The sequence below is a fragment of the Camelina sativa genome, chromosome 9 (assembly GCF_000633955.1).
Source record: "Camelina sativa cultivar DH55 chromosome 9, Cs, whole genome shotgun sequence".
NCBI lineage: Eukaryota > Viridiplantae > Streptophyta > Magnoliopsida > Brassicales > Brassicaceae > Camelina > Camelina sativa.
This window is the reverse complement of record NC_025693.1, coordinates 34,680,246-34,706,911: the sequence shown is the minus strand read 5'-3', so window position 1 is coordinate 34,706,911 and position 26,666 is coordinate 34,680,246. Positions and strand designations below refer to the sequence as shown.

Sequence of the window (26,666 nt, the reverse complement as noted above, 5' to 3'; positions counted from 1 at the left end):
CCGTCTAGAAATGGGAAATAATGTGCAATAATGATAAGGAGCTGTTGCTTCAACTACTTCCCGTAAAATGCATCAGCCATTTGATTCATTAAAGAGGACAGCCATAAGTTAGATATCATCATTTACATCTCAACATCATCCTCAACTCCCACGTCAACGTTATAAATTTCCCATACGTCTTAGCAACTTCTTCTGACAGCTACCCTTTTTTCCCTTTCAAGTTTAAACTAACAAATTTTTGATCACATATCAAATTTACATATTTAGAAAATATTTATGTTGTCCAACCGATGCAATTTTTGACAACCGATGTTTACCCGATAAGATGTATAAGAAATGTTTCGTGTTTTTAAGATGATACTATATAATAATAATAACATTTTCATCTTATTTCCTTTGCAGTATATATTGGACGTCACCATGCAATTTTTCCCTTTTTTTTTTTGTTTGTAACGCAACCATATAGAACACACGCACTTAAAGAACCCATTTGGGCATGTGTTTGTCCTTGCTAAGTCACATGCTTAATTCTGCTTTTTAATATAATGAAAATTATATATATATATATAATGTTTTTGACGTCGTCTCATATACGACCAATTCAAACATATATATTTACAGAACAATTTAGTCAGTATAACGTTTTTATGCCACTCGTATGTAGTCTTTTTCTTTTAAAGAGGTTAGTAGGTTACAAGTTGTTATCCACATATACGTGAGCTAACCCATCTCTCTATGAATACTGTAACATAATGTGGGAGGCTGCCATCTCATAGACATTATTGACGCAGGAGAGTCACTTAGTGTAAGTAATTTTATTCCTTATTTGGAATTGGTATTTATGGTTGATTTTTGGAAACAAGAATTTGAATAGGTTCAAGAATTATTTACCCTTGAGACTTGGAAACGTCATCTCACCTTCAGTTCTCCCACGGTGTTAGGGTTTGAGTCTCATGGTGGGGGTTCCCATTTACTCTTTAATGCAATTGAACGGGCTTTACTCTTTGATCTAAAGACCATCCTGAGACAATGAACCTTCAGATTTAAACCAAATTGACCATCCCATCACAAGAGAGTAGAGATTTATACTATATGTTACTAATTAAGTACTAACCCTGCTGCGACAAACACCGCACCAAAACTAGTTTGATGGAATGAAGTAAGAAAAATCTGGAAAACTGCATTTTATATAGTTTATAGTCTTATAGATATGGAAATCTTTGGTTACACAATTACTAGTCTAGCAAACGTCTGGATATTGCTCTTTCTGTAATATGTTTCTTTGAGTGTTATACTAAAATGAGCTTGTTTAGATTATTTTGTGTTTAAAAGTGTAGTACATAGAAGAACATGCATGACAAGTGCGTTAGTATGTCTTATCACATTTAAAGAGAAAAAATCGTAAATCTTATCACTATATATGAATACTATTATTTTTTTGTGGGGATTGGATTTGGGTCACTATTTATTTCTCTTCTATTTTGCTACATGCATCAGGTTAAAAGTGTCTTCGATAATAAAAGCTCGTTTTTGCGTAATGTAGCCGCCCCCGATTATATATACAGATATCATATATCCACGGATCCATCAATCAATTCATTGTAAGTGACAAAAGTTATTGACTAATGACTATAATTTATTAAATGAGTCGTTGAGAATTTGTTTAAATTTAAAATTTAAGTGCTATTTGGACCAGTGATCATATAGTTTTTTTTTTTTTTTTTAATTCTTCTTTTCCAAAACATATGCAGCTCATCTTCTTTTTGTATTGACAGTTCTTATCCTCTGTTTCTTCATTGGAACTTTTTGTTTCCACTTTTATTGAGCTTTGATACAAACTCTACTTTGTAAGGTTTTCTTGTTGCATAATAAATTTTACGTTACAACAAAAAGAAAAAGTCAACAAAGGAGATCAAAATAGGTTGTTTATAAATTATATATATAACATCAAGCAAACAGTTTAAGAGTTGAGAACAATCTTAACTTCCGAATTTATTTCATTGTCTTGCTATCATGTGTTCTAAACAAAAACAAAACCAAAGTTTTCCACAAACCTGTCGGTTTTTAACCAAACCAAGTTATTTTGCTTAACTCAATAAAATAACAGAACTGATCCAGAAACCCAAATTGACAAATCGTCAAAAATAGTGGTCAGCCCTTTGACATATGTTAGTATAAAAATTGTACTAAATGAAAACATAAGATCCAAAACTACACCTTATAGAACGGAGGAATTAAGAGTGACATAACTCACTCCAACTACGACCAGTACAAGTAGTTGGCGACATTAACTACCCTCTCACCAACCACCAAACCCAATCCCCACAATATTACCATTACTCTCATATAACTACACAAATTCATATTTACTTTTTTTGCCAACACAACTCCTTATAAGATATACACTTCATCAACCTATAGATCTCACTCTCATAATCCAACCTAGAGCAAAAAAGAAGAAGAAGAAGAAATGAGTAGATCCAACGAGCAAGATCTACTCTCTACGGAGATCGTCAACCGTGGGATCGAACCATCTGGTCCTAACGCTGGCTCACCAACGTTCTCTGTAAGGGTCCGGAGACGTCTGCCGGATTTTCTTCAGTCCGTGAACTTGAAGTACGTGAAACTTGGTTACCACTACCTCATAAACCATGCGGTTTATTTGGCGACCATACCGGTTCTTGTGCTGGTTTTTAGCGCTGAGGTTGGGAGTTTAAGCAGAAAAGAGATTTGGAACAAGCTTTGGGACTATGATCTTGCAACTGTCATCGGATTCATTGGTGTATTTGTCTTAACCGCTTGTGTCTACTTCATGTCTCGTCCTCGCTCTGTTTACCTCATTGATTTCGCTTGTTACAAGCCCTCCGATGAACTCAAGGTACGTCCCAATCTTTTTCAATAGAAGAAATTAGTGTAAACTATGTTCACTTAGAAATTATTATTAGATGGATTAGTTTATAGATAGGGATGCCTAACCAAGCCTTACTAATAAACCAAATTTGTGCCTTTAAGAATGTTGCCAAATTTTGTAACTAAAGGTATAAATTTGGTTTATAAAATCCTATTTACGACTATTATTAAAGGAGATTGATAGGAACCGGGACTGATAATTAAATGAAGCTGAACCAAACCAAACAAAAGTCCATTCAATTCCGGTTATTTCCGGTTTACTTATTTTTGCTTTGGATTGGTTTAGGTGACAAAAGAAGAGTTCATAGAGCTGGCGAGAAAATCTGGGAAGTTTGACGAAGAGACACTCGGTTTCAAGAAGAGGATCTTGCAAGCCTCAGGCATAGGTGACGAAACGTACGTCCCAAGATCCATCTCTTCATCAGAGAACATAACAACGATGAAAGAAGGTCGTGAAGAAGCGTCTACAGTGATCTTCGGAGCACTAGACGAGCTCTTCGAGAAGACACGTGTCAAACCTAAAGACGTCGGAGTCCTTGTGGTTAACTGTAGCATTTTCAACCCGACACCCTCACTGTCTGCAATGGTGATCAACCATTACAAGATGAGAGGGAACATACTTAGTTACAACCTCGGAGGGATGGGATGTTCTGCTGGAATCATAGGTGTTGATCTTGCTCGTGACATGCTTCAGTCTAACCCTAACAGTTACGCTGTGGTGGTGAGCACTGAGATGGTTGGGTATAACTGGTACGTTGGAAGTGACAAGTCAATGGTTATACCTAATTGCTTCTTTAGGATGGGTTGCTCCGCTGTTATGCTCTCTAACCGTCGTCGTGACTTCCGCCATGCTAAGTACCGTCTCGAGCACATTGTCCGGACTCACAAGGCTGCCGACGACCGTAGCTTCAGGTTTCATTCTTGTCGATTTTTATTCGTTTTAGAATCTTATGACCTAGCTAGTAACTAATTATACTGTATATTGTTTGTGGATGGTTTTTAGGAGTGTGTACCAAGAAGAAGATGAACAAGGATTCAAGGGTTTGAAGATAAGTAGAGACCTAATGGAAGTAGGAGGTGAAGCTCTCAAGACCAACATCACTACCTTAGGCCCTCTCGTCCTCCCTTTCTCCGAGCAGCTTCTCTTCTTCGCCGCTTTGCTCCGCAGAACTTTTTCACCTGCAGCCAAAACCTCCACAACCACCTCGTCCTCATCTTCCGTCACCGCAAAAACCAATGGAACCAAGTCCTCCTCTTCCGATATCTCCAAGCCATACATCCCTGACTACAAGCTCGCCTTCGAGCACTTCTGCTTCCACGCGGCAAGCAAAGTAGTGCTTGAGGAGCTTCAAAAGAATCTAGGTTTGAGTGAAGAGAACATGGAGGCTTCTAGGATGACACTTCACAGGTTTGGAAACACTTCCAGCAGCGGAATCTGGTACGAGCTGGCTTACTTGGAAGCCAAGGAAAGTGTTCGCAGAGGAGATAGGGTTTGGCAGATTGCATTCGGATCAGGTTTCAAGTGTAACAGTGTGGTGTGGAAGGCAATGAGAAAAGTGAAGAAACCGACAAGGAACAATCCTTGGGTGGATTGCGTCAACCGTTACCCTGTGCCTCTCTGAATTGTTATTCTTCTTCTATATAAACTATAAATCATGTAAGATCTCTAAATTACTCCAACCAAAAGAGACGATTTGGTTGGATGATAGGAGTTATTTACCGATCATTCGTATCTAAGTCATGCTGTAAGAATGGATGTGGTTAGAGACCTGTTCAGCTTCAACTTATTTTACTATTTGTTTGTTCTATTCGACCTTCATAAACTTTGAGAGTAAAAAACAAAAACAAAAAAAAACCCTTCTTTTCGGTTGGTTGATAGAACAGATGGTTATTGTAACTTATTTAATGTTTCAAAGTAAAACAATCACTTTTTTCTAACGCAATATTTACTTTACGTGTATAGAAGGTACTTGCACGAAAACAATAACGAAACATAACTTTCGGCTGAGTAACTCTCATTGTAGAGTAGACTAGTGATCTTTACAAGGTAAAAAAATCGTTTCCATTTCCTAATTTCAGAAAACGGAGCTTGCTATATAATACCTGAAATTGGGAATTTATGGGCCTACTGATTTCAAGTAGACCAGATTCAGAAACCTGTAAACAAGTCAGGCCCAGGCCCACTAAGGGTCATTTTCAAGTCAATGACGCCGTTCTTGACCTTGCTTCATTTGACTACTGACTGACTTGCTTCGTCTCCAATTTTTTTCCGTAGAGNAGGAGTTATTTACTGATTATTCGTATCTAAGTCATGCTGTAAGAATGGTTGTGGTTAGAGACCTGTTCAGCTTCAACTTGTTTTACTATTTGTTTGTTCTATTCGACCTTCATAAACTTTTTTTTTTTTTTTTTTTTTTTAAGAGTCAAAAACAACCCTTCTTTTCGGTTGGTTGATAGAACAGATGGTTATTATAATTTCTTTAATGTTTCAAAGTAAAACAATCACTTTGTTACCAATCTAACATTTTAAGTAAAGACTTTAAGTTGTTAAACAACACATTAAAAAGAGAAGAGACCAGAGATTCAACTTCTTCACCGGAGAATAGAGCTTCATCTATGGAAATTGGGAATTTATGGGCCTACTGATTTCAAATCGACCAGATTCAAAAAACCTGTAATAAGACAGGCCCAGGCCCACTAAGGGTCATTTTCAAGTTAATGACGCCGTTCTTGACTTGCTTCATTTTGACTAGACAACTTTGCTTCGTCTCCAATTTTTTCCATAGAGAGAGCAAAGATCATCGTCACTCTTTTTTACGCTTCTTTAATCGGAGGTATCAATCTGATCGCTTCCTTCAAATTATCACGTTTAGTTGATCTACTTATTATTTTTTCCGAATCCAGCAATACAAAATTAGGTTTTGAGTCACGAAAAAAGAAAAAATTAGGTTTTTGAGTTTTGGTTACACTTGCTTCTTGGTGCTATTACTATTACTTCTCGGAACTGTTTTGTTAAATTCTCCACTGACTATAGGTCCATCAACATCAACTTCACTTCTTCCTTAGACAAATCTAGTTTTTGATCCTTAGTTTGTTGGATTGCTAAATATTTGTTTGTATTGGCCATAAGATATCGATCCGTTTCGAGACAAAAATTAAATATACTTACGAGTGTTAACTTCATCATAGAAACTGGCATGTTATATTGTCTTGTTCTAATCTGAAATACGAGTGTTAGATCTGGAGTGTGGTAAATAGTGTTATTTATTTGGTGGTGAGGTTTGGCACATCATTGGAGTTTTATACTGTGACTGCTAGGTCATAATGTTGTGTATCTATACGATTCTTCCATCCTTCAATGAGTGTAATAGATCTTTCCTCAATGCAATTTGTCTTCCAGTCCGTCATCTTCATCTAACGTATAATGCTTTGACTCATGGCAATTTTTGTGGTGGCAGCTGGTGTTGTGACGCGTTACCTGCAAGGCAGAAGCAAAATATCACTAGTCGCAGGAGGAGGATCAGCTGCATTGTTCTTACTGATATTGAAGAGTAAGAATTTCAGTAAAGAGAGAACTTAAACATCTTCTTATTGTGCAACACGACAAAGACTTTTAAAGCTCAGATAAAGAGAGCCACAGAACCAGAGACTTAAAAGTAAACGTGATGCGATGGAATAGAAGATAAAGGTCAACAACGACTCAAAAGTTTACAGGATAATCTTCACTTTTATTAGCAGATTTCGACGTACAAATGCATTTTTTATTTAACATTTTCACATAGGAAAAGTTTTTTACACACTGAAACATTAGATATTTTTATCTATTTTCGTTAGAAAACATCAAGGGATTTTGTCTTATTCTCTAATCATAAAACCTATGCGCTTACGTTTTGTGATTTTTGGCTAATTGCTGCTATACACATTGTTAAAAGAGAGTCACATATAAAGTTAAAAATCAAAGTTTAACCGGATATGGAAATGTAAACCTTTTAGTGGTGAAATGAAAAAGAACATTAAAATGCATTTGTATTTTACATTATACATTTTCACATAATTAGAAAAAAAAAAAAAAAAAAAAAAAAAAAAAAAAAAAAAAAAAAAAAAANCTAATTTGAATTAAACTTATGATACTGATAGAGGTGGTACGAGAGAGAGAAGTAGAGATGATAGAGAAATATTTTTATTATAACCCATATTATATATAGTCAACAGAAAAAAGTTGTATATTACCGTTTTATTATATAGGGTTTTAAAACATTAAACCAAATCTAATTTATGAATGCGCTTACACCGAACTAAATTATAAAACCAAAGATAAAAGACAAGGAACGAGTGATTCCTATCACACACGACTTACAAGTGGTGTGGAGAAGGAGAAGAGGAAGAGAACGAAAAGACTGTGGAGGTGAAGTAGAATTAGCCAAACCACATCGACGATGAAGAGGAGAGAAGATCCAACTTCTTCACCGGAGAATAGAGAGCTTCTTCTTCTATGGAAATTGGGAATTTATGGGCCTAAATAGACCAGATTTAAAAAACCTGTAATAAGTCAGGCCCAGGCCCACTAAGGGTTATTTTCAAGTCAATAATGACGCCCCGTTCTTGACTTGCTTCATTTGACTACTGACTGACCTGCTTCGTCTCCATTTTTTTCCATAGAGAAAGCAAAGATCATCGTCGCTGAAGAAGAAGAAGAAGAAGAAGAAGATGGAGTCATCTAGGTCTCAGACGTTGACTATTCTTTATGCTTCTTTCCTCGGAGGTATCAATCTGATCGCTTCCTTCAAAATTATCTCGCTGAATTGATCTACTTATTATTTTTTCCCAATCCAGCAAATATAAAATTAGGTATTTGAGTTTTGGTTACACACTTGCTTCTTTCGCTTCTTGTTGCTATTAGTTACTTCTCGGAACTGATTTATCAAATTCTCCACTGACTAAGGTCCATCAACTTCAACTTCGCTTCTTCCTTAGACAAATCTAGTTTTTGATCCTTAGTTTGTTTGGATTGCTAAAATATTTGTTTTGTATTGGTCATATGATATCGATCCGTTTCGAGACAAAAATTAAATATACTTACGAGTGTTAATCTGAAATACGAGTGTTAGACCTGGAGTATGGTAAATAGTGTTATTTATTTGGTGGTGAGGTTTGGCACATCATTGGAGTTTATACTGTGACTGCTACTCTGCTAGGTCATAATGTTTCTATAAAGTTGTGTATCTATACGATTCTTCCATCCTTCAATGAGTGTTTTCCAAGTCCGTCATCTTCATCTAACGTATAATGCTTTGACTCATGGCAATTTTCGTGGGTGGCAGCTGGTGGGTTGGTGGATTACCTGAATGGCGGAAGCAAAATATCACTAGTCGCAGGAGGAGGATCAGCTGCATTGTTCTATTATGTAGCTACGGAGCTCCCAAGAAATCCTGTCTTAGCATCCTCCATTGGCATTGGTAAGAAACTCTTACTAATTTCTGTTCATTCTTGACAAATCTTAAACCAGCTTATGATGAATCCAAAGTTCACAAGTATGTTACAGTGGATGCAGTAACTTGGTTCTCCTGTCTGGTCTATCTAACTCTTTGGATGTTAATTATGCAGTGGGGTCGGTGGCACTGACAGGGATGATGGGATCACGTTACTTAAGGACGAGGACAGTGATTCCGGCTGGAGTTGTGTCGTTGGTGTCACTCGGCATGACTGGAGCTTACTTGCACGGCCTCATTCGCTCAAGTTGCTAGCCTCTCTGCCATCTTCCTTGGGGAACTATTTCTCAATGTTGTTAAAAGTTTTAGGTGGGCATTTCAAAGTTTCTGAGTATTGTCTTGTTGTACAACTGCTTTGTGCCTTTGTGGGTGGTGTTGTTTCTTTTATCAAAAGTTCTTTTTGTCCCGTGTAGTTTTTTAAGAAAATATGCTGCTGAGTAAATGAAACAATGATATTGAAGAGTAAGTATTTCACTAAAATGAGAACTTAAACATCTTCTTATCTTCTAAACTTACAGTTTCACCCCTAAACCTAAAGGAAAAATGATTGCCAGCTACTTGAAGTATACACCAACACATAGTCACACATACAAACAATATAAATGTCTTGTTAACTACTTGAACTATTGTCATCACATAAAGACATGCATAAACAAACATATGTTATGTCTACAACACCATAAACATTCGAGGTTAGCCAGAATCCGGCGTTGACCGATATTGACTCACGTTGACCAATATTTACCGGCGTTGACCGACGTTGACCAGAAAAAAATATTCAAAAAAAATATTTTTCTTTCCTAATAATAATAATTTTTTTTTATGTATTTTTGAAAATACAAAATTAAAAATGATATTTAAATAGAAAGAGTATAAATTTGTTATTGTTTATGAGAAAATCTACTACACATCAAATTTTGGTGGTATAGTTTTATTATATTATTTTTGGTATATTTTCTGTATTAAGAAACAGACAATTCGTGGGTTCACCCTTATGGGCGAACATCTCTTATTCATCTCCTTTAAATTAAGGAAACAAATCTTAATTAAAGAAACAAAATATGTTGATCAATCAATTTTAAAATTGTTAATTTTAATATTATATTACAGTTTCTAATTATCACATCTAAAACCCTAACCATTTATTATAAACTCAAACCGACATATAATTTTGTTTAATTGTAAAATATAAACCCTCTTTTATAAATCCAAACAGGCATATAATTTTATTTAATAGTAAAATCTAAACCCTAACCACTCTTTTGTAAACCCAAACCGACATATAATTTCGTTTAACTATAAAATGTATACCCTAACCACTCTTTTATAAACCCAAACTAACATAATTTAAAAGATCTTTTTTTTAAAATATGATATGACATGCCATATTATTGTATTCTGATTTGTTAATTAAGAGGGATGAATGAGAGTTATTCACCCCTAGGCTTAACAAAATTAATTACTTCATATAACACAAATTTTGTTTTTCATATTATTTTTATTTTTATTTTGGTAAATAATTTTCTTGTATTTTTTTGTTGTTATATGTTGTTTTTGTAAATTATACAAATCATTTATCCTTTTATTTATTTATCAAAAATACATAAAAACAAAATCATTATTATTTTTAGAAAAAAAATATTTTTTTGAATATTTTTTTCTGGTCAATACTGGTCTACATCGGTCAACTCTAGTCAACGCTGGATTCCGGCAGACCTCGAATGTTTATGGTGTTGCACACATAACCTATGTTTGTTTATGGATGTACTTATGTGATGACAATAGTTCACGTAGTTAACAAGACATTTATATTGTTTGTATGTGTGGCTATGTGTTGGCATATACTTCAAATAGCTGGCAATCATTTTTCCAAACCTAAATCCATTTAGTTTCTCTAGCTAAGATATTTAGTAGCACTACAATCATCATTAACTACTAACAACAATGGTATAATAAAAAAAAAAACAAGGAAGAAATTCAAAGAGTTCATCTTGATTTGGATAAAACTGACATCATCACAGTGAGATTCGATTTTGTTCTTCACAAATCAAAATATGCATCAACTTGCTCACGCACCTTCTCGAGAAGCGTAGCTTTTTCAGATCCATGATTTCTTAAGATAAAGTAGTTACGCTTCTTCGAGCTGGTGCTTGAACGAGTTGATGGAATCAGTGAATTATGCCAAAAAAGTAACTAAAGAAAGAACAAGCAAAGAATCAAACATGGTTAGAGAACAAAACTTATAGTCTTGTGACGTAGCTTAGAACTACAAGCAGTGGCGGACCTATGTAGGAGGAAGGTGGGTCAACTGACCTGCCTAAAATAGATAAATAATTGTTTTTGCATGTAAATCATTAAAGTCTCAATAGCTAAGTTGGTTTGTTCCCCCTTAAGTTGACTTCCCTAACCCGTGTTCGATTCTCCCTTATAACACATTGACCCCCCTAATTTTTAATCCTGGGTCCGCCACTGACTACAAGTGTACAAGCAAATGAAAAGTTGAATATTTTCTATGGGTGAGGATGCTAAAATACTAGCCAATAAGGAATGGATTTTTATAGAAGGGACGCTAGAAAATAAGAGGAGATATGGTGATATTCTCTGCAGTCTGCATCATTCACGTGTCACATGTCCCTAAACATGGGCTTCAGAGGATTCGAGGCCCAGTATGAGCCACCGACACATATCTTTCATTCTCAAATGTATGTGTAGTAAACATATAACGAAGACTGTTTCATCACATGTCTTCTCTACGGACTATAGTAGACCATCTTGAAGACAAAGTTTGTGTTATTGTTCAGACAATGAGTCAAGGATTGTTGCCGGGTATCATGATTTTAAATTTGGTGCTATTTGTTCCTGCATTTGGGAATTCGATGTAGACATTACATGCTGTTTATTTGACCAAACAACATATTAGTTCAGACGCTGCATTTGGATGCAAAAGCAAGTGGATATTTGTAGCTGCAATAAAAGGTGAGTTTGTATGTCATAGTGGAATAAGAAGATGGTTCAAAGATCACATAACATAAAAAAAAATTGCACACAGAATGCAACTAAAGTTACAAGTGAGCTCCTGATTTTTCCATTACAAATCTTCCCCTCATAGGTTAAAAGCTTCGAGGAATGATATGTACCTCTGTATGAGGTCTGCTGTTAAGTGGACTTCATCTTTTCCCGCATCTTGTATTGCAGCGTTGCGGGAGCACAATCTAGCGGTGTTTCTCCTGATGGACGCATAACAATATTTATACTTTAGGCGAAACCAGAGAAATTCCCTCCAGAAATACAGGAATCACAAGTACCACAAAACAAATGAATCACTAGTCACACTTGTTCTCCCTAAATGCTTTCCGCAGGTCATTGACTTGAGACATTATCAACGCAAGATTTGCCTATTATGAGAATTACCTTGTGCATTTTTGTACTCGAGGCTTGCTCCATGATCCATCAAAATCAACGCAATATTAGTTTGGTTGAATAGGACAGCCTGTGGGACCAAAAGGTGATCTAATTAGGTGTATTTGGACTTACCGAACCAAAACAATCACACATATGGCAGAGATAGAGAGAAGATTACCAAATGAAGCACTGACATTCCCTGCTTGTCACGGTAATTTGCATCTACGCCCTGCAACTCTTACAGATTTAGCCTTTCTGAACACTTAAATTAAGCGCAGCTTCTTTAATGGAGATTAAGCATACCTCTTTTAGAATCTTTTTCACACCTGCAGTGTCGCCATTCTTAATTGCTTCCCTTAATCCCTTTTTACATACAAACACATTCCATAAAAATCTATGAAGACATAGTCTATCCATGTAATGAAATGTCAAAGAGTTAACTACCTCCCCACTGGCTTCATAGTCTCTTTGGGGGATGTCTTGTCCAGGATTCAGAGCTGACCTGAGATTTTTCCATAGCTAAGTTACATATCAAGATACACCAGAAAGACATAGACACTTCACTCAGACAGCAAGTTCCACAAAGGTTTTCTACAGAAATGAACAAAAAGCAGATGAACCAATTACACATGAAACTAGATTTGATCTGTATAGTTGAAGTGCAAGTAAATCCAAAGGCACAAATGCCTAGACAGACAAGAGTCTCTCATGTCTAAACTCTAGACGCAAGCTTTTGACTTGATACTAGGACTAAATACTAACATATACCTAGAATTGCTGCTGGAAGTGGAACCTTTACTTTTTGCTGAAGGCTCTGACTTTGACTGAGGAAGAGCCACAAGAGCAATGGTAGCCTGTTCCAAAAGCATATTCAGAAGATATCAACATAATATGTAAGGAACAGAAAGACTTAAAAAGGAAAATGAGAAATTTACGGGTGGGTTTGGTTTAATGGTAGGTTTGGAAGGAGCAACAACACAGATGCAAAGAGGCATACCACAGTTGCATTCCAAGGTTTCACTGCCTCCTCCAAGGCCCATATCGTCGTCAATATTAAATCTCGAAACTTGTTCTGTTAGAGAATTAAGTTTACTGGAAAACAACAGCATACGAGTGTGACTTATTTTGCCTGTGTGTTTGCTGCCACAAATAGAAATAAGAAGAACATTGACAGGTTGATTTCATCAAATATGTTCCAAGTAATAACCTAACTAACAAAGTAACAGTGATTTGTTTTCTTATAGCATATTTTTCTTCTCATAGTCTTTTGTTTCAACATAGGTATTAGGTTCTTACCAAAATAGTAATAAGTTAATTTCCCAAATTGGATTCCAAGTAAATCAGTCTAATTCAGATTCCAAAATTGGAATTTTTTTTTTCACGGAAACTAAACAAAAACCCAATCAATCTAAGCATTTCCTTAGAAAAGAGTAAAAACCCAAACCAAGATCTAAAACTAATGTAAGTGGAAGAGCTATAATAATAAATCAGAAGAAGAAGAAGAAGAAGCAATTCACCTGTCAAAGAAAATGCCGTCGAAACAAAATCGCCCGAAAAAGGAAGGAGAAGAAAACAGATATGCTTCTTTTGGTGAGTTTTTTTTTTTTTGGTGAATACTTTTCGTGGAGTTTTTAGGAATAAAAAAAAAAGATGATCCAAGTAAATTGATTGAACCCTTCCCCTTATTAATGCACTTTTGGGTTCAATTGATTGAACCCTTCCCCTTGGTCATATTAATAATATTTAAAACTTGTAAAATGTGATTGGAAACAATAGGCTTACAAAAAGCCCCCTCATCCCCTTATTAATGCACTTTTTTTGTTTTTGTAATCGTTTTATACCCAAACAAAAATTCACTGCCAATATCGGTCAGATTCTTACAGGATACCAAGAACAAGATCACACCCAACGCATTCCACTGATTAAGAGTACATGTATAAATATAACATTCATTGATTGAGAAGCAAGCAATGAGAAAAAACACAAAAAAAAATCCATCTAACTAATCCAACGCCTACTCCATCTGAAAGTAGAGAATATGCAACGCAGAAGTCGGGATTTCCGCGACCAAACCCTTTTCAGAAAACCAACTGTCAATGAAGTTGCCAATTGGAGGAGATTCCTTTGTATTTGCAGCAGCCCATCTGTCTACAAGCTTAAACCCAAACTTAGATGCTGCTGACAGTAGAGAAGGTTCATCAACCCTTCTGAAAACATGGCATAGAATCAATGCCGGCTTTTCTTTCCCCTCTAAGTCTCCTGTTTCCCGTAACATCAGTTCTTTTGCGGTTTCAAACAAAGGAACAATGGCTTCAGCTACATAGGTAACATCTGTCCCGATTATAACTTCAAAGCCTCCACCACAAGCCAAACCTTTTATGTCTTGTATATGCTCTTTGTTTCCCCATTCAAGTTGACCTGTTTTCAGTTTCCCAAGTAAACAAGAAGACTGGAGGTTCATTGTGATGTTCTCCGTCAATAGCGTAAGTGCCTTTGTATCTGCATCGGTAGCTACCACAAGGCTAGCTGATCTGGCAGCTACCATCGAGCATATTCCTGTGCAGCCACAGCCCAATTCCAACACCCGTTTTCCAGAAACAATGTTTTGGTTCCTGTCAAGAACAGAAGCCATAAGCCGAGCTGACTCCCATAGCATCAACCCCGTAGATTTGCATGTATGTTGATATTCTTTGGACAAATGTTTGATTTTAAATGCAGAATCCCTAAGCTTAACCACGCTCATCTATGATAACAAAACCAGAGATGAATTTGTAAACATAAAAGAAGGAATAAGAAAAAGCAGTGAGATTACTCTCAAGTCTCTTTTTACCTCATGACTTGATGGAGAGGCTCCAAACATTTCCATAGCCAGACCATCGGATATATCAATGTCGGTATTATCAACAATCTCTTTTCTTTCTTGCTCCTCAGATTTAAGCTGATTGTTGTTACTTTGTTGTTGTTCAGATTGGTCTAGTTTGGTAGGGTTTTTCTTGTCGTTTGATAGACGAAATGTAGCTTGTACCCAGCGCCGATTCATGACCAGTTCACGTGAACGATTCTCGACTTGTTTGCAGCAAACATCAAGCTCCTCAACTTCAAATCCTTGTTCGGAAAACAAAGTTTCTAGGAATTCATTAGAAAAGTAGAATGCACGCTGCATAAAAAATGTAAAATCATCACACTACTGCCAACATGTGTACTGCAATGCAAAGAGATAGAAAAGTGGAGGAAAGAAAGAACTTACAGTGCCATCACCTCTGACATAAAAGTTCTCGCTGATCTTCTGATCCTTCCCAGAAAACCTCTCCTGTTGATCAAATACTGAACCACATAATGAGTAACCATGTCTTCGTATTCTAAAGCATGCAGATCAGAGATAAAACATTTACAGAATACACCCATTTGGCTGAAATTCTAGTAGAGGAGGTGTTTCCTTTTTAACCAAACTTGAAGTTTAAGTGACTCGTTTCAAGTATATGACATTTGATGTATTCATAAAGTATTTTTAGTGGGATTCTAATTCCACTAACATAGCAAAACAGAGAAGCGATAATTCAACTTTGGAAGTAATAAAAGGTGGATCAAACCTGAGCAAGATCACCAACAGCATAGTCACGGAAGAGAATAGACCCATTCGGCTAAAAACAGAAGAATAAGAAAGTAACTCAACATGAGAAATTTAGTCTTGCAGAGAAAGATGGATGCCCAAAGAGTTCATTAGTAAAAAATGTGGTTGATACCTTAAGTACTTTCCTAATATTCTGCAATACTAAGGGCATCTTCTCTGGTGATACAGCGGATAATACAAATATCTGTTCAACAAGTATTTGACATGAGAAATATTTTAGGATGATAAAGGAAAAGGCTCAAACATGATATATTGATAAAAACAAAAACCAGGGGAGCAATTAAAAGGAAAACGTTAATCTTTTGCTAAAAATAACTAGGCCGAAGACAACACAATAGTATACATTTGTTAGGAAAAATACCATGGTCACAATATCAACTGAAGATGGAGAAATATGATTGTCAAGACCATCCCCCGTCAAGTCACAAGCAAATGCACACACGCGCGTCTCTGTGTATTCATCATGAGCCTGAATGTCATAACAAGTCAAATACACCCTGAACAAGTTCAACAGAATACAGTAATCTAAAAACTACGAAGCACATGACAAATCGTACACTATTCCATGTGGTGGACGCAACAAGTAACTATTTACAGGCATTAACTAAGGTACACAAACCAGTTAAATGTGCTTAAGTAGTCACAAAGGCGATTACTATAAATTGCCAGTTAACGAATTGACACTACATCAGCAGGTACTCATGCATAATGCAGTAAACTTGCGTCATGGAGCTGAATAAATCAACCAGAGAAAAGCAAACACTAGAGAAGATTAATGAACTGACCTTGACCAACTCGACAGCTCGTGGTGAAAAATCACATGCATAGACGAAAATGTCTGGATATGTGGCAATTAAAGGAAATATGGTATTTCCAGCTCCACAGCCAACCTGCAAATGAAAGACCAATAGCTCAGCAGAAGCTACTCATCTAGCAAACAACAAAATAGTTCGATTTAGATAAGTAACAGCTAGAGCATTTGTGATTACCTCAAGAATGACTCTTTTCCCACTGACCTGAAAAAAGAGAATAAGAGAAACTCAGGTTGAATATTACAATAAGTAATGCAGCAGATACCATATGAATTAGTTTTAAAGTACTTACAGAAAAATAGCTGTTCCATTCCTTGTCCAGGTAGTGGCGGTCTTTGAAAAACTGATGAAGAACAAGTAAAATCATAATTCATATAAATTAAGTACAGTAATATCATTTGCACAAAGCACGAATGGCAACATTGTAATATGAATAGAGATAAATTAGATCTGGTGAAAACAGAAATCAAGGGCTGAGGCAGTTGAAAACAGATCCCTTTACCATAAACTCTGTACACAAGATCGGCTCAAGGACTCTCAGACCATAACTCTCCTACTAAAGAACCGCCATACAAACACACCTGAGTTACTAAAAGTCTAATGAAGATAGCTCAGTATCACTAACTAACTCGAGTCCCCAAACCTACCAAACACCCTAAACAGTTGAGAGAGAGAAAAGGCTTACTCTGTCTCCATGATGCTTGTAAAATATATCCCAATACTTTTTAGCATCCCTTTCATACTTCTCTGAGAGATATAAAACAGTACGATTAAAGGAGCAAGCTTGCAAAAATAAATAAGCTAAAGATGTGAACTTTGGACAAACCTCGCCAAAAAGGAGTAACACCAGAGTTAGCTGTCGGATAAATCTGCAGCTTCTCAACCGAAATCTGCTGCTGCTCTTCAATGCCAGAAGACATTATTACCAGAAGCCGTTCTCTGACGGCAAAACACTTGGGTTCTTCTTTTTCTGAGAAATCTGAAGAAGAAGAAGAAGAAGAAGAAGAAGAAGAAGAGAGGTTTTATTATTTTCAAGTGGAGCGATTAGGAGGAAGAATGACCATAAGAGTCATTAAGCTGATTGGGTATTATTATTATTACTAGGCCCAATCACGATTGGGCCTTTAGTGTGATTTTTTTTTTTTGGACCCCTAAGAGGAAGCGAGATGACCAACTATGGACTCGTTGGCATATCTTGTCTACTATAACCGAGAGAATATATCTAAGAGAGTCCAAGATACTTCCCTAACTATGCCAAACTAAACCTGCGAAATAACTGTGGCTAGAATAACTACACAAAATTTTCGCTAAACATCTATGCATTAAGTTCAATGTATTAATTGAGCGAAACTAAATCTATAAAATAACTTTACAAAATAATTATGTGCAAAAATTCTGAAAACCTATACATCAAAATAACATAATCATTGCATGAACTATTAAGTATGCGTAGCATAACTAAATCTGCTAAACAACTCTGACTGGAAATTCTACTGAACAAAAATGGGTAATAATAATATTAATCTAATAGTTTATAGTCATAGAAATATATTAAGCAAACCAAGTAGTCCGATCCGATCCATACATTTATAATCATTCTTTTTCTTTTGGTAGGAATAATAAAATTTATTTTGTGATTTCCGTATCTTTGTTTTTCCTTTGTTCTTCCACTTTTGGAAATCTCGGCTGATTATTTGAAAACGTTTTACACAATCAAATGTTGTATTGAACACATGCAAATATTCTCAACGTTTAATTCCAACGCGTGTGTTTAAAGCAAAATCATGAGTCATAATCTATACACAATTCAAGAAACCGTAACGTTGTATCTTTGTTATGTTTACCTTTTATATATTTTTAAATATAACAATTTAGAAACCGGTAAAATATCTCATTTTCTTTTTATGTCTTTGTGTTCCTTACATATTATGTTGATATCTTCTGAAAATGTTTTTGGAACAGGCTACGTTGCTCCTGTGGCTCTTCTTCCTCAGTCAAAGTCAGAGACTTCAGCTTAAAGTAAAGGTTTCCACTTCCAGCAGCAATTCTAGATATGTTTGTATTTAGTCCCAAATATTAATACTATTACTATACAATCTTTTTGCTTGAATAATCTTTTTAAAAAATAGTAAATGAAAAGTATAGAATAAGATGAGCAGTGCACATATAATACTAGCAAGTACTATTAGAAAACAATCAACAACCAAACCACATCAATTATACAGCCACACGTCTAAAGACAGAGACCAAACTATATTTAATTATATCCAAACTTTTATATAAAATTATGCTGACCAGAAAGAACAAAATCTGTGCGATTGTCGTCGACACAAATGTCGTCGACACAAAACAAAAACTATCTCACACATTTCTCAGCTAATCTTCCTTTGCTCATATGCAATGTGCACGCAATCTACACATGTGAATAATTTATTTAAATATTTAATGTTTGTCATCTACTCCAAACACATATAAATGTTTAAGACCTCATTAGTTGTGTGATTTTGATACGTAATGGGTGAATTGAATTTTTCTACATATAGCTAAACTCTGATATTTAATAGAAAATACTCTAAAATAACATTATAATAAATTTTATGAACATTATATCATATACTTCACAAACTTCTAAAAATAACACTAGTTAAAACAAAGAGTTCCTTAGGACTGTCAAAATTTGAAAGAAGTCGGTTATACCTTATATGTAATTATTTATCTTAAAAAATCTGGACGCGAGATAAATAGATAGGTAACTAGCATATATTTTGTAGCCGATTTGTTTCAAAGTTTTGATGGTTCCAATAAAATATTTGTCAGATGTAATGACAAACATGAGAGCCAGCGGTTCATGAGTAAGTGCGATCTTCCATCATTTCGAGATCAGCCACATCTCTCTTCTCTTCTTCTTTTTTTCACATAAAAAAAACCATTAGTTAAGACAATTATCATATTTAAAAATTCTTTAAAAAAATATTATTTAGGTTTGGGTAGCCTATCTTATATTTAGGATATATGTTTTAAGAAATATGGATTAATGCTTAGACTCTTTCTTTATTGAGAAATTTTTTAATATTATTTTATATTATTATTATTGTTATATACAAACTAACAACTGTCATTAAGTAATGTTTTTATTTGTGAGTATATATAAACAATACTTGTTTTAAAAATTTTAGAATGACACTTATTATAAAATTTGGGGAGTAGTAGATTTCTTGCTCATGCTACAAAAATATCTCAAATATTAATTTTCCTAGCATTTATGTGCTAGCTACTTCTGCAGGTGGTTAATTCGACATTCAATAGAAAAATGCATTTGCTACAAAAAGAAAAAGTAAGAAAATCAAAACTTTGTAGATTATTATTGTTTTATTCACTTTAAATGTGACTGATGACTGATTAATTATCTAAATCACATTGAACGTGAATTAAACTTTTTATATAACAAGTTAATCTTATGAATATTATGCTTCGTCAACACTTAAAGGTAATATACATATATAATTCTTTCCACTATTTCTGCATTAATATATTTTTCATCATTTCATTGTAGATAAGAATTGCTTGGAAAACGTACGTACTTAACGACCCTACTGAAATAAATATGAAAAAAAAACAAAACAAAAAGGTAAATAAATTGTCCTTTTCTGAATTAATAAGTTTCGGTGAAGCTACCTTCTTATTACCGAGCGTCTCCTCCTCTCCTATGGGTTCCCTCCCTTATACACTGTTGTGTTTTTTATTGCACGCTAGTGTATGTTGTTTACTTGTCTGTATCTGTATATCATTTTAAAACTAATATATTTTTCTTTTTCAGACACACCATCTTTGAATCTTCACTACTATTATATTATGTTTAATGTTTTGTCATATTCAACGATTTTGTTAAAAGAAGACTTTATTTTTTTACTCCATTCACTCGTCAACTACACAAACACACACCACTATACATTTATTCAGCTGTGTATATATATTGTGCTATCTCCCTCTAACTTTGTTATTGTATTCAATTTCTAATTTCCTCTTTTAGTCCTCTTCTCTAGACAAGAATAGATATAATAAAGACTTGACCTTTTTTAAGTCTTTCTTGGTGTTGTTTACTCAGTTACTCTGCAATCTTGAGGTATGTCTCTGATTCTTACATGGGTCCGATCATAGAAGCTGGATAAAATCATAAAGTTTTCACCTTTATTTGTATAGTTTCAGATGCTGTCAATGTGTTTGTTGAAATGTCTGAATGAGAACGGTTTTATTTAGCGTCGGCTACAGTAGTTGGGTTTGGTGAATGGTGATGATAGCAATGACTCAGTTTAAAAAAATGAATATATTAATGATAGTTGTTTAGAGAAAAGATTTGTTTGTCAACGTTTTTGATATTGATCTGAATTTGGATGTGTGTGCAGGGGATTTGTATATTGGTAATTTTGGAGCAAAGAGATTATATATTGTTGTTTGTTTTATCAGTAGAAGATGGGGCTTTCTCTTTCCTTGCTCTTGTCTGCTTGGAAAGAAGTCGTGACGACCCAGTTCTTCAGTTTCAAGAACCCTGTCGAGAGTTTTCTTGAAACCAGATCTTTTAGCTTTAAATTGAAAGAAGGAGTCTTGACATCAAGAACCAACAGTTTCAAGAGTGAGAAGCCGCCGGAAAAGTCTCCTAAGACCGGTATGGAGCGGTCTTTGAGCTTTAACAGCTGGGAGATTCCAACAGAAGTCACGGCTGAACCGATGAACAACAAGGCTGATGAGCAGATTGTCGAAACGAAGAAGCCTGCTCGCAACAGTTTGAACGGAAGAAACTGCGAGAGAATCCAGATAACAATACCCTCGATTACTCCACCTAAGCCTTTTGTGTTCTTCTCCCCTAGACCTGTCACAGAGCTTGACGCAGCTGCAACTACGGTACAGAAGGTGTACAAGAGTTACAGGACAAGAAGGAACCTAGCAGATTGTGCTGTTGTGGTTGAGGAGCTCTGGTGAGTCACTTGATAATCATATCTATCTGTCTATCTGCTTTGCTAGTAATGGTGTTCAATTTGTTGATTACTAATATGTTTTGTTTCTTCAAATGTTTTCTAGGTGGAAGACTCTGGATGCTGCAGCTCTGAACTTGAGCTCGGTTTCCTTCTTCGGAGAAGAGAAACATGAAACCGCTGTTTCGAAGTGGGCACGAGCTAGAACACGAGCTGCTAAGGTTTGACACCATTTCCACAAGTGTTTTGAGTCCATAAACTTTTATCTCTCTTTGCAATGAAAACTGATGTGAATCCTACTTTTGTATGTCATTTAGGTTGGAAAAGGATTGTCAAAAGATGAAAAAGCTCAGAAGTTAGCTCTTCAGCATTGGCTTGAAGCTGTATGTCCTCATATATGCTTTGTGCATTGAAAAAATCTTCCTGTTTTGTGGATTTAATCTAACTTGAGTATTTCGATTCTCCATTTACAGATTGACCCACGACATCGTTATGGCCACAACTTACACTTCTATTACGATGTCTGGTCAGCAAGCATGAGCGCACAACCATTCTTCTACTGGTTAGTCACTTAGTCTAATGACCTTCTTTATTTCTTTTTGACAAATGAATATGTTCTGAACTCTGTTTCCACCTATTTGAAAATGAAGGTTGGACATTGGCGATGGCAAAGATGTGAATCTTGAACACCACCCAAGAAGTGTTCTGCAAAAACAGTGCATTAAGTATCTTGGACCGGTGAGTCTTTTTTGGTTTCACCTGCAAAAAGTCCATGTCTAGAATATACTTACCTTCTTCTTACTCATAAACGTTTGTGTTCTTCAACCTGCAGCTGGAGAGAGAAGCATACGAAGTGATAGTAGAAGATGGGAAACTAATGAATAAACAAAGCATGACTCTGATCAACTCAACAGAGGAAAAGTCGATTTTTGTACTTAGCACCACTAGAACCTTATACGTAGGGCAGAAGAAGAAAGGTCGTTTCCAACACTCCAGTTTCTTGTCTGGAGGTGCCACAACTGCTGCAGGAAGATTGGTCGCCCGCGATGGGATCCTAGAGGTGTGTTCCTATTCAGTTTGCTTCATATCTTGAATCGCTTAGCCTTTATGTTGAGGAGGAGCTAACAAAACACATTTTTGCTCAGGCTATATGGCCATACAGTGGACACTATCTCCCAACGGAAGACAACTTCAAGGAATTCATAAGTTTCCTGGAAGAGAACAATGTTGATCTCACCAATGTTAAGGTAAGGAAAATAATTATTTGTTGCATACAAATGCTAAATATGAAAAAAATGGTGTATACTCAATTATCTTAATCTGAATGCAGAGATGCTCTGTGAACGAGGAATACTCGTCATTCAATTCCAGTGGCTACGAAGAAGAAGAATCAAAAGAAAAGGAAGCAGAGAATAAACCAGCAGAAACCATCATTACAGAGGAACAAGAAGAAGAGAAAGAGAGAGAAAGACCGGTGTTTGAGCTTGCAAAGAGGCTGTCTTGCAAATGGAATAGTGGGGTTGGTCCAAGAATTGGGTGTGTCAGAGATTATCCAATGGAGCTTCAGTCACAAGCGTTCGAACAAGTCAGTTTGTCTCCTCGGATTTCGCCTGGTTCTGCACGTTTTCCATCACCCTACGGTCCAATTCCTTCTCCAAGGCCTAGTCCTAGAGTAAGAGTCTCTCCACGCTTAGCATACATGGGAATCCCAAGCCCTAGAGTGCAAGTAAACTGTTAGGCGTTTTGCTCTTAACTTAATTCACCAAGAAGTGAATGTTATGACCTGTAAGCTAGTAAGGTGGGAGAAAATGGTTCATCATTCTCTCATCTTTGTTCTTTAATTCATGTCACAGAAGGTTTTTTGTAAGTCCCTTTTGGTGTTTTGTCCCTTTTAGATGGGTGCATTGTAACTTCTGGTTTAGGTGAATCCCATAGGCTGTGTATTCATTAGGTGAATTATAAAACAACTTTTTGTATTAGTAGTGTTGGATTTGTAACCTCGAATAAATGTTGTTAAAAATATTGAATAATTTTCCATCTGAAAAATTGATCATTTATACTAAAAAGCTAAGAGAAAAAAAAATGCGCGAGTTTGTAGACAAGAAAAACGTGTCAGGGTTTCAACAACAAAATCCTCCTCTCATCTTTTAAGGGTTTTGTATAAACAAAAAACAAAAACAAAAAGAAAACATAATTGTTTTTCATTCAATAATGCATCCCCATCTAAGAGACTTGACTTGACTTTTCATGGTCTCGTGTGGTCTTTTAAACCACCTACTTGATTGTGAACAAAAACGTGGATAGGGATCCCTTTGAGATTTTATGATTAGCAGAAATTGAGGAACAAGCTTGGCAGGCAGCTCAAATATAAATATTTGCGGGTGTGTAATTGTAATTAACATGAACCTAAAATCTTTAAAGCAATATGATTAAGTAGAGATATATGAAGTTCTTATTTTTTAGTTAGGTGATTAGATTTCTCTCTCTTCGCTTATGAATTTATTATATATTCTCTCCGTTTCACAAAGAGTGTCATTTTGACACATTTCACACAAATTAAGAAAAGTTTGAATTATTTATGTTTGCCTCTACTTAATAAGTAATTAATGATCTAAGTTCAATGAAAATAGCTTTGAGTTTAGGAGTAAAAAGGAAAATTTAGCATTAAAACATTCATTTGAAATGTAAAATGACATTCTTTGTGAAACAAAAAATTTTCTCCAGAATGATACTCTTTGTGAAACGGAGGGAGTATGTGTTATCATTTTGAGGTTATTTTGGAATGCTTTTAGGATAGATTAAAAATATATATTTATAGGCGGATGAAGAATTTAATTCCTCTTTAGGTTTCAAATTTTATCTCAACCGTCTATAAAAATACAAATTGAATAGGAAAAACTCATTTATTACTAATTTAATTAATTACCAAATATAATAAAGAATAACATTATTCCATAAAAAAACAGATAACTAAAAGATCACGTAACGGAAACATAGATTTAAATAAGACCCATATTAAGGGTATAAATGCTACTACAGTTACTTACTAAGAAAAAAAAAGAAGACAACACAAAAGTAGTTGCCCACTTCTTAAGACTGTTTTAGTTATATGTCTAGTAGTGTAACCATTCCTAGCTTTTTAGGCCTAATCATTGCACCAGGATGTGAAAGTACCTGTCGAACTGATGTAGTTAGGAAGACTAACTATTTGGTGAACAATTCTAGATTTTATAAATTTAACATTAAACCAAAAATGAACGTTTAAAAAAACAAAAACAAATTACCTTTTTCCAGTGATATAGTTAAGAAAAACACACACAGATGAACAATAAAACCAAACACAACTCTCGAGTTTCGAGAATGACTGAATGAGGATCTATGAAATTGTGGATGGAGTATAGTATTTTAAAATCGTACTACTATATTGCGGTACATGATTAATTAATTTGGTTGGCAAGATATAAAAGGGAATAGTAATCTTCCCTCGTATTTTGAACTTGCATTAAGTGAACTAGTGAAGCATGCGTGCCGTTGACTCAAAACCAACCCAGTCTAGGAAGCGAACTGTCGAAGTTTTCAATTTCAAACTGCTTTTTAAATTAAAGTTCGAGAAGAAAAGATCTGACACATGGGCTATTTCTCTGAACTGAGTTTTTATAATCTGGGCCAATAACCATTGATCAAAACTGTCCGACCGCGACAATGTTTGGAATTCCAATTAATTATGGTACTATATAGATCGAAAAACTAGAATAAACTATTGTATGTTTTTTTTAAAAAAAAAATTTTGGACAAAGAAATAAAGTATTGTAATGTAACTTACTAAAAAAAGCAATATAAATTGTAAAATTAAGAGCAGCACATATTTAGGCTTTAGGCAACACATATTTGGATGGGCTTAGTTGGTCATATGTTAGCGACTTTGATCTTAAGATAAGATGTTCTATTCTCCCAAATATTTTTTGTTATGACTTTTTATGCACTTGGGCTTCTTCTTCTTTTAGAGTTGCTAAACAAAAATTATTGATCAAAAGTGCATATTTCAAATGGTCACAAAAAATTATAAAAAAACATTTTTTGCGTAGAAAAAGAAAAATATATTTAATCTGTAATAAAAAAAATTTTAAATCATAACATCATATGGATGGAGTGGATATTAGGCACATAATTTAAGTGTAGGAAAAAGTCTTAAACTTAGTTATAATTACGATTCTGTTTTGGAAGAAAGATGGTCAGCTACACCAACTATACCATAATACATGACCACACATGCCAACTTTAGAAATGTATACTCAATTACATGAAGTATATGTATTGCATGGTCACATATACTAACTATATGATGACATATGCTCAACATCACAACAATTTTATTCCGGTACACCGTTCATCGAAATCCGGTGTTGACTAATATTGACCGGCGTTGACCAACAAAAAAATTCAAAAAAAAAGATTTAGAAATAAAAATAACAAAATTCTTTAGGAATCATCTAATAAGAAACCAAAATAAGAAATTTAATTGAATTATTTAGGAATCGTCTATGATATTTTATAATTAAAAATATATTTGTATCTAATATAAAGATATATTGTTATGTTTCACTCATTCAGTTTTATAATAGTTATTTTTTTTCAATTTCAAAACTTAATTAAAATTGAAATAAAAATCATTCATAAGATATTAAAACTTAAACTCAAACCAAAAAATCTTGTTGTAGTGAATCAAATAAAAAACCTATTATTTTAACATTATTAATTAATAAACATCAACTTCTTACATAATTTATTTAAATACATATATAATATTATTTAATATTCTCAACAACAAAAATATTTTCTACAATAAAAAATACTTAGAACCAAACCAATACATGTCAAAATCACTAGAATTATTCCAAAAAAGTTATATACTCATGGTAAAATAAAAGTTTTATTATCTGAAAATATTATTAATGATTTTTTATTTCACTTTTATTAAGTTTTGCAAAAAAAAAACTAACTATTATAAGGCTGGATGAATATAATTAACATATACAAAATATAATTTTATAATGAATATAAACATTTTGTTAATTTTTGAACACATTAGATAATTCAATAAAAGAATTTTCTTATTTTTGTTTCTAAAATTAAAAATAAAAAATTTGAATATTTTTGTTGGTCAATATTGGTCAACGCCGGTCAATATTGGTCAACACCGAATTCCGACGAACGATGTACCGGAGTAAAATGATCGTGATGTTGAGCACATGTCATCATATAGTTGGTATATGTGGCCATGCAATACATATACTTCATGTAGTTGAGTATACATTTTTAAAGTTTGCATGTGTGGTCATGTATTGTGGTATAGTTGATGTAGCTGACTATCTTTTTCCCTTCTGTTTTTTCAAGAAAAGTTTAAATAATATTTTTTTAAAAGATTTTTTTTTCTATATAATACTAAGTTCTG

The 26,666-nt window shown here is 34.6% G+C and overlaps 5 protein-coding genes across 8 annotated transcripts; 3 read left to right on the top strand and 2 right to left on the bottom strand.

Annotated features, from left to right (window-relative positions):
- Positions 2,371-4,723, top strand: LOC104714088 (3-ketoacyl-CoA synthase 10-like). Its single transcript, XM_010431343.2, has 3 exons — positions 2,371-2,878; positions 3,197-3,822; positions 3,914-4,723. Exons 1-3 carry the CDS (start codon positions 2,471-2,473, stop codon positions 4,530-4,532), a joined length of 1,653 nt encoding a protein of 550 aa, XP_010429645.1. The 5' UTR covers positions 2,371-2,470; the 3' UTR covers positions 4,533-4,723.
- On the top strand, positions 7,525-8,879 carry LOC104714087 (protein FATTY ACID EXPORT 7). The gene is made up of 3 exons (XM_010431342.1): positions 7,525-7,672; positions 8,232-8,366; positions 8,515-8,879. The coding sequence occupies exons 1-3, from the start codon at positions 7,618-7,620 to the stop codon at positions 8,652-8,654; spliced, it is 330 nt and encodes a 109-aa protein (XP_010429644.1). The 5' UTR covers positions 7,525-7,617; the 3' UTR covers positions 8,655-8,879.
- Positions 11,333-13,508, bottom strand: LOC104714086 (ankyrin repeat domain-containing protein 1-like). 3 transcript variants are annotated; one of them, XM_010431339.2, is made up of 8 exons: positions 13,319-13,508; positions 12,737-12,941; positions 12,570-12,655; positions 12,246-12,303; positions 12,105-12,164; positions 11,980-12,030; positions 11,811-11,889; positions 11,333-11,626 (listed from the first exon to the last, which is right to left on the bottom strand). In XM_010431339.2, the coding sequence occupies exons 2-8, from the start codon at positions 12,908-12,910 to the stop codon at positions 11,556-11,558; spliced, it is 579 nt and encodes a 192-aa protein (XP_010429641.1). In that variant the 5' UTR covers positions 12,911-12,941; positions 13,319-13,508; the 3' UTR covers positions 11,333-11,555. The 3 variants fall into 3 exon arrangements, with proteins under 3 accessions (XP_010429641.1, XP_010429642.1, XP_010429643.1); XM_010431340.2 differs by having other exon boundaries at positions 12,737-12,930; XM_010431341.2 differs by having other exon boundaries at positions 12,737-12,893.
- On the bottom strand, positions 13,615-17,262 carry LOC104714085 (uncharacterized methyltransferase C3H7.11-like). 2 transcript variants are annotated; one of them, XM_010431338.2, is made up of 11 exons: positions 17,071-17,260; positions 16,930-16,991; positions 16,537-16,587; positions 16,422-16,448; positions 16,218-16,322; positions 15,794-15,901; positions 15,545-15,616; positions 15,392-15,442; positions 15,049-15,111; positions 14,632-14,958; positions 13,615-14,544 (listed from the first exon to the last, which is right to left on the bottom strand). In XM_010431338.2, exons 1-11 carry the CDS (start codon positions 17,162-17,164, stop codon positions 13,816-13,818), a joined length of 1,689 nt encoding a protein of 562 aa, XP_010429640.1. In that variant the 5' UTR covers positions 17,165-17,260; the 3' UTR covers positions 13,615-13,815. The 2 variants fall into 2 exon arrangements, with proteins under 2 accessions (XP_010429640.1, XP_019085143.1); XM_019229598.1 differs by having other exon boundaries at positions 13,896-14,413; positions 17,071-17,262.
- LOC104714084 (IQ domain-containing protein IQM4-like) lies at positions 20,179-23,236 on the top strand. Its single transcript, XM_010431337.2, has 9 exons — positions 20,179-20,367; positions 20,648-21,217; positions 21,321-21,435; positions 21,532-21,597; positions 21,688-21,776; positions 21,865-21,952; positions 22,047-22,274; positions 22,360-22,461; positions 22,545-23,236. Exons 2-9 carry the CDS (start codon positions 20,715-20,717, stop codon positions 22,950-22,952), a joined length of 1,599 nt encoding a protein of 532 aa, XP_010429639.1. The 5' UTR covers positions 20,179-20,367; positions 20,648-20,714; the 3' UTR covers positions 22,953-23,236.

Excerpts from the sequence above, each read along its gene's own strand:
- LOC104714088 (XM_010431343.2), top strand. The coding sequence starts at position 2,471 with ATGAGTAGATCCAACGAGCAAGATCTACTCTCTACGGAGATCGTCAAC. Across the intron at positions 2,879-3,196 it reads AGCCCTCCGATGAACTCAAG|GTGACAAAAGAAGAGTTCAT; the intron begins GTACGTCCCAAT and ends GGATTGGTTTAG. Across the intron at positions 3,823-3,913 it reads GCCGACGACCGTAGCTTCAG|GAGTGTGTACCAAGAAGAAG; the intron begins GTTTCATTCTTG and ends GATGGTTTTTAG.
- LOC104714086 (XM_010431339.2), bottom strand. The coding sequence starts at position 12,910 with ATGCTGTTGTTTTCCAGTAAACTTAATTCTCTAACAGAACAAGTTTCG. Across the intron at positions 12,304-12,569 it reads ACTTCCAGCAGCAATTCTAG|GTCAGCTCTGAATCCTGGAC; the intron begins GTATATGTTAGT and ends GAAAAATCTCAG. Across the intron at positions 12,165-12,245 it reads ACTATGAAGCCAGTGGGGAG|GGATTAAGGGAAGCAATTAA; the intron begins GTAGTTAACTCT and ends GTATGTAAAAAG.
- LOC104714087 (XM_010431342.1), top strand. The coding sequence starts at position 7,618 with ATGGAGTCATCTAGGTCTCAGACGTTGACTATTCTTTATGCTTCTTTC. Across the intron at positions 7,673-8,231 it reads TTATGCTTCTTTCCTCGGAG|CTGGTGGGTTGGTGGATTAC; the intron begins GTATCAATCTGA and ends CGTGGGTGGCAG. Across the intron at positions 8,367-8,514 it reads AGCATCCTCCATTGGCATTG|TGGGGTCGGTGGCACTGACA; the intron begins GTAAGAAACTCT and ends TTAATTATGCAG.
- LOC104714084 (XM_010431337.2), top strand. The coding sequence starts at position 20,715 with ATGGGGCTTTCTCTTTCCTTGCTCTTGTCTGCTTGGAAAGAAGTCGTG. Across the intron at positions 21,218-21,320 it reads GTTGTGGTTGAGGAGCTCTG|GTGGAAGACTCTGGATGCTG; the intron begins GTGAGTCACTTG and ends AATGTTTTCTAG. Across the intron at positions 22,275-22,359 it reads CCCGCGATGGGATCCTAGAG|GCTATATGGCCATACAGTGG; the intron begins GTGTGTTCCTAT and ends ATTTTTGCTCAG.
- LOC104714085 (XM_010431338.2), bottom strand. The coding sequence starts at position 17,164 with ATGTCTTCTGGCATTGAAGAGCAGCAGCAGATTTCGGTTGAGAAGCTG. Across the intron at positions 16,992-17,070 it reads TGTTACTCCTTTTTGGCGAG|AGAAGTATGAAAGGGATGCT; the intron begins GTTTGTCCAAAG and ends TATATCTCTCAG. Across the intron at positions 15,617-15,793 it reads CAGTTGATATTGTGACCATG|ATATTTGTATTATCCGCTGT; the intron begins GTATTTTTCCTA and ends CTTGTTGAACAG.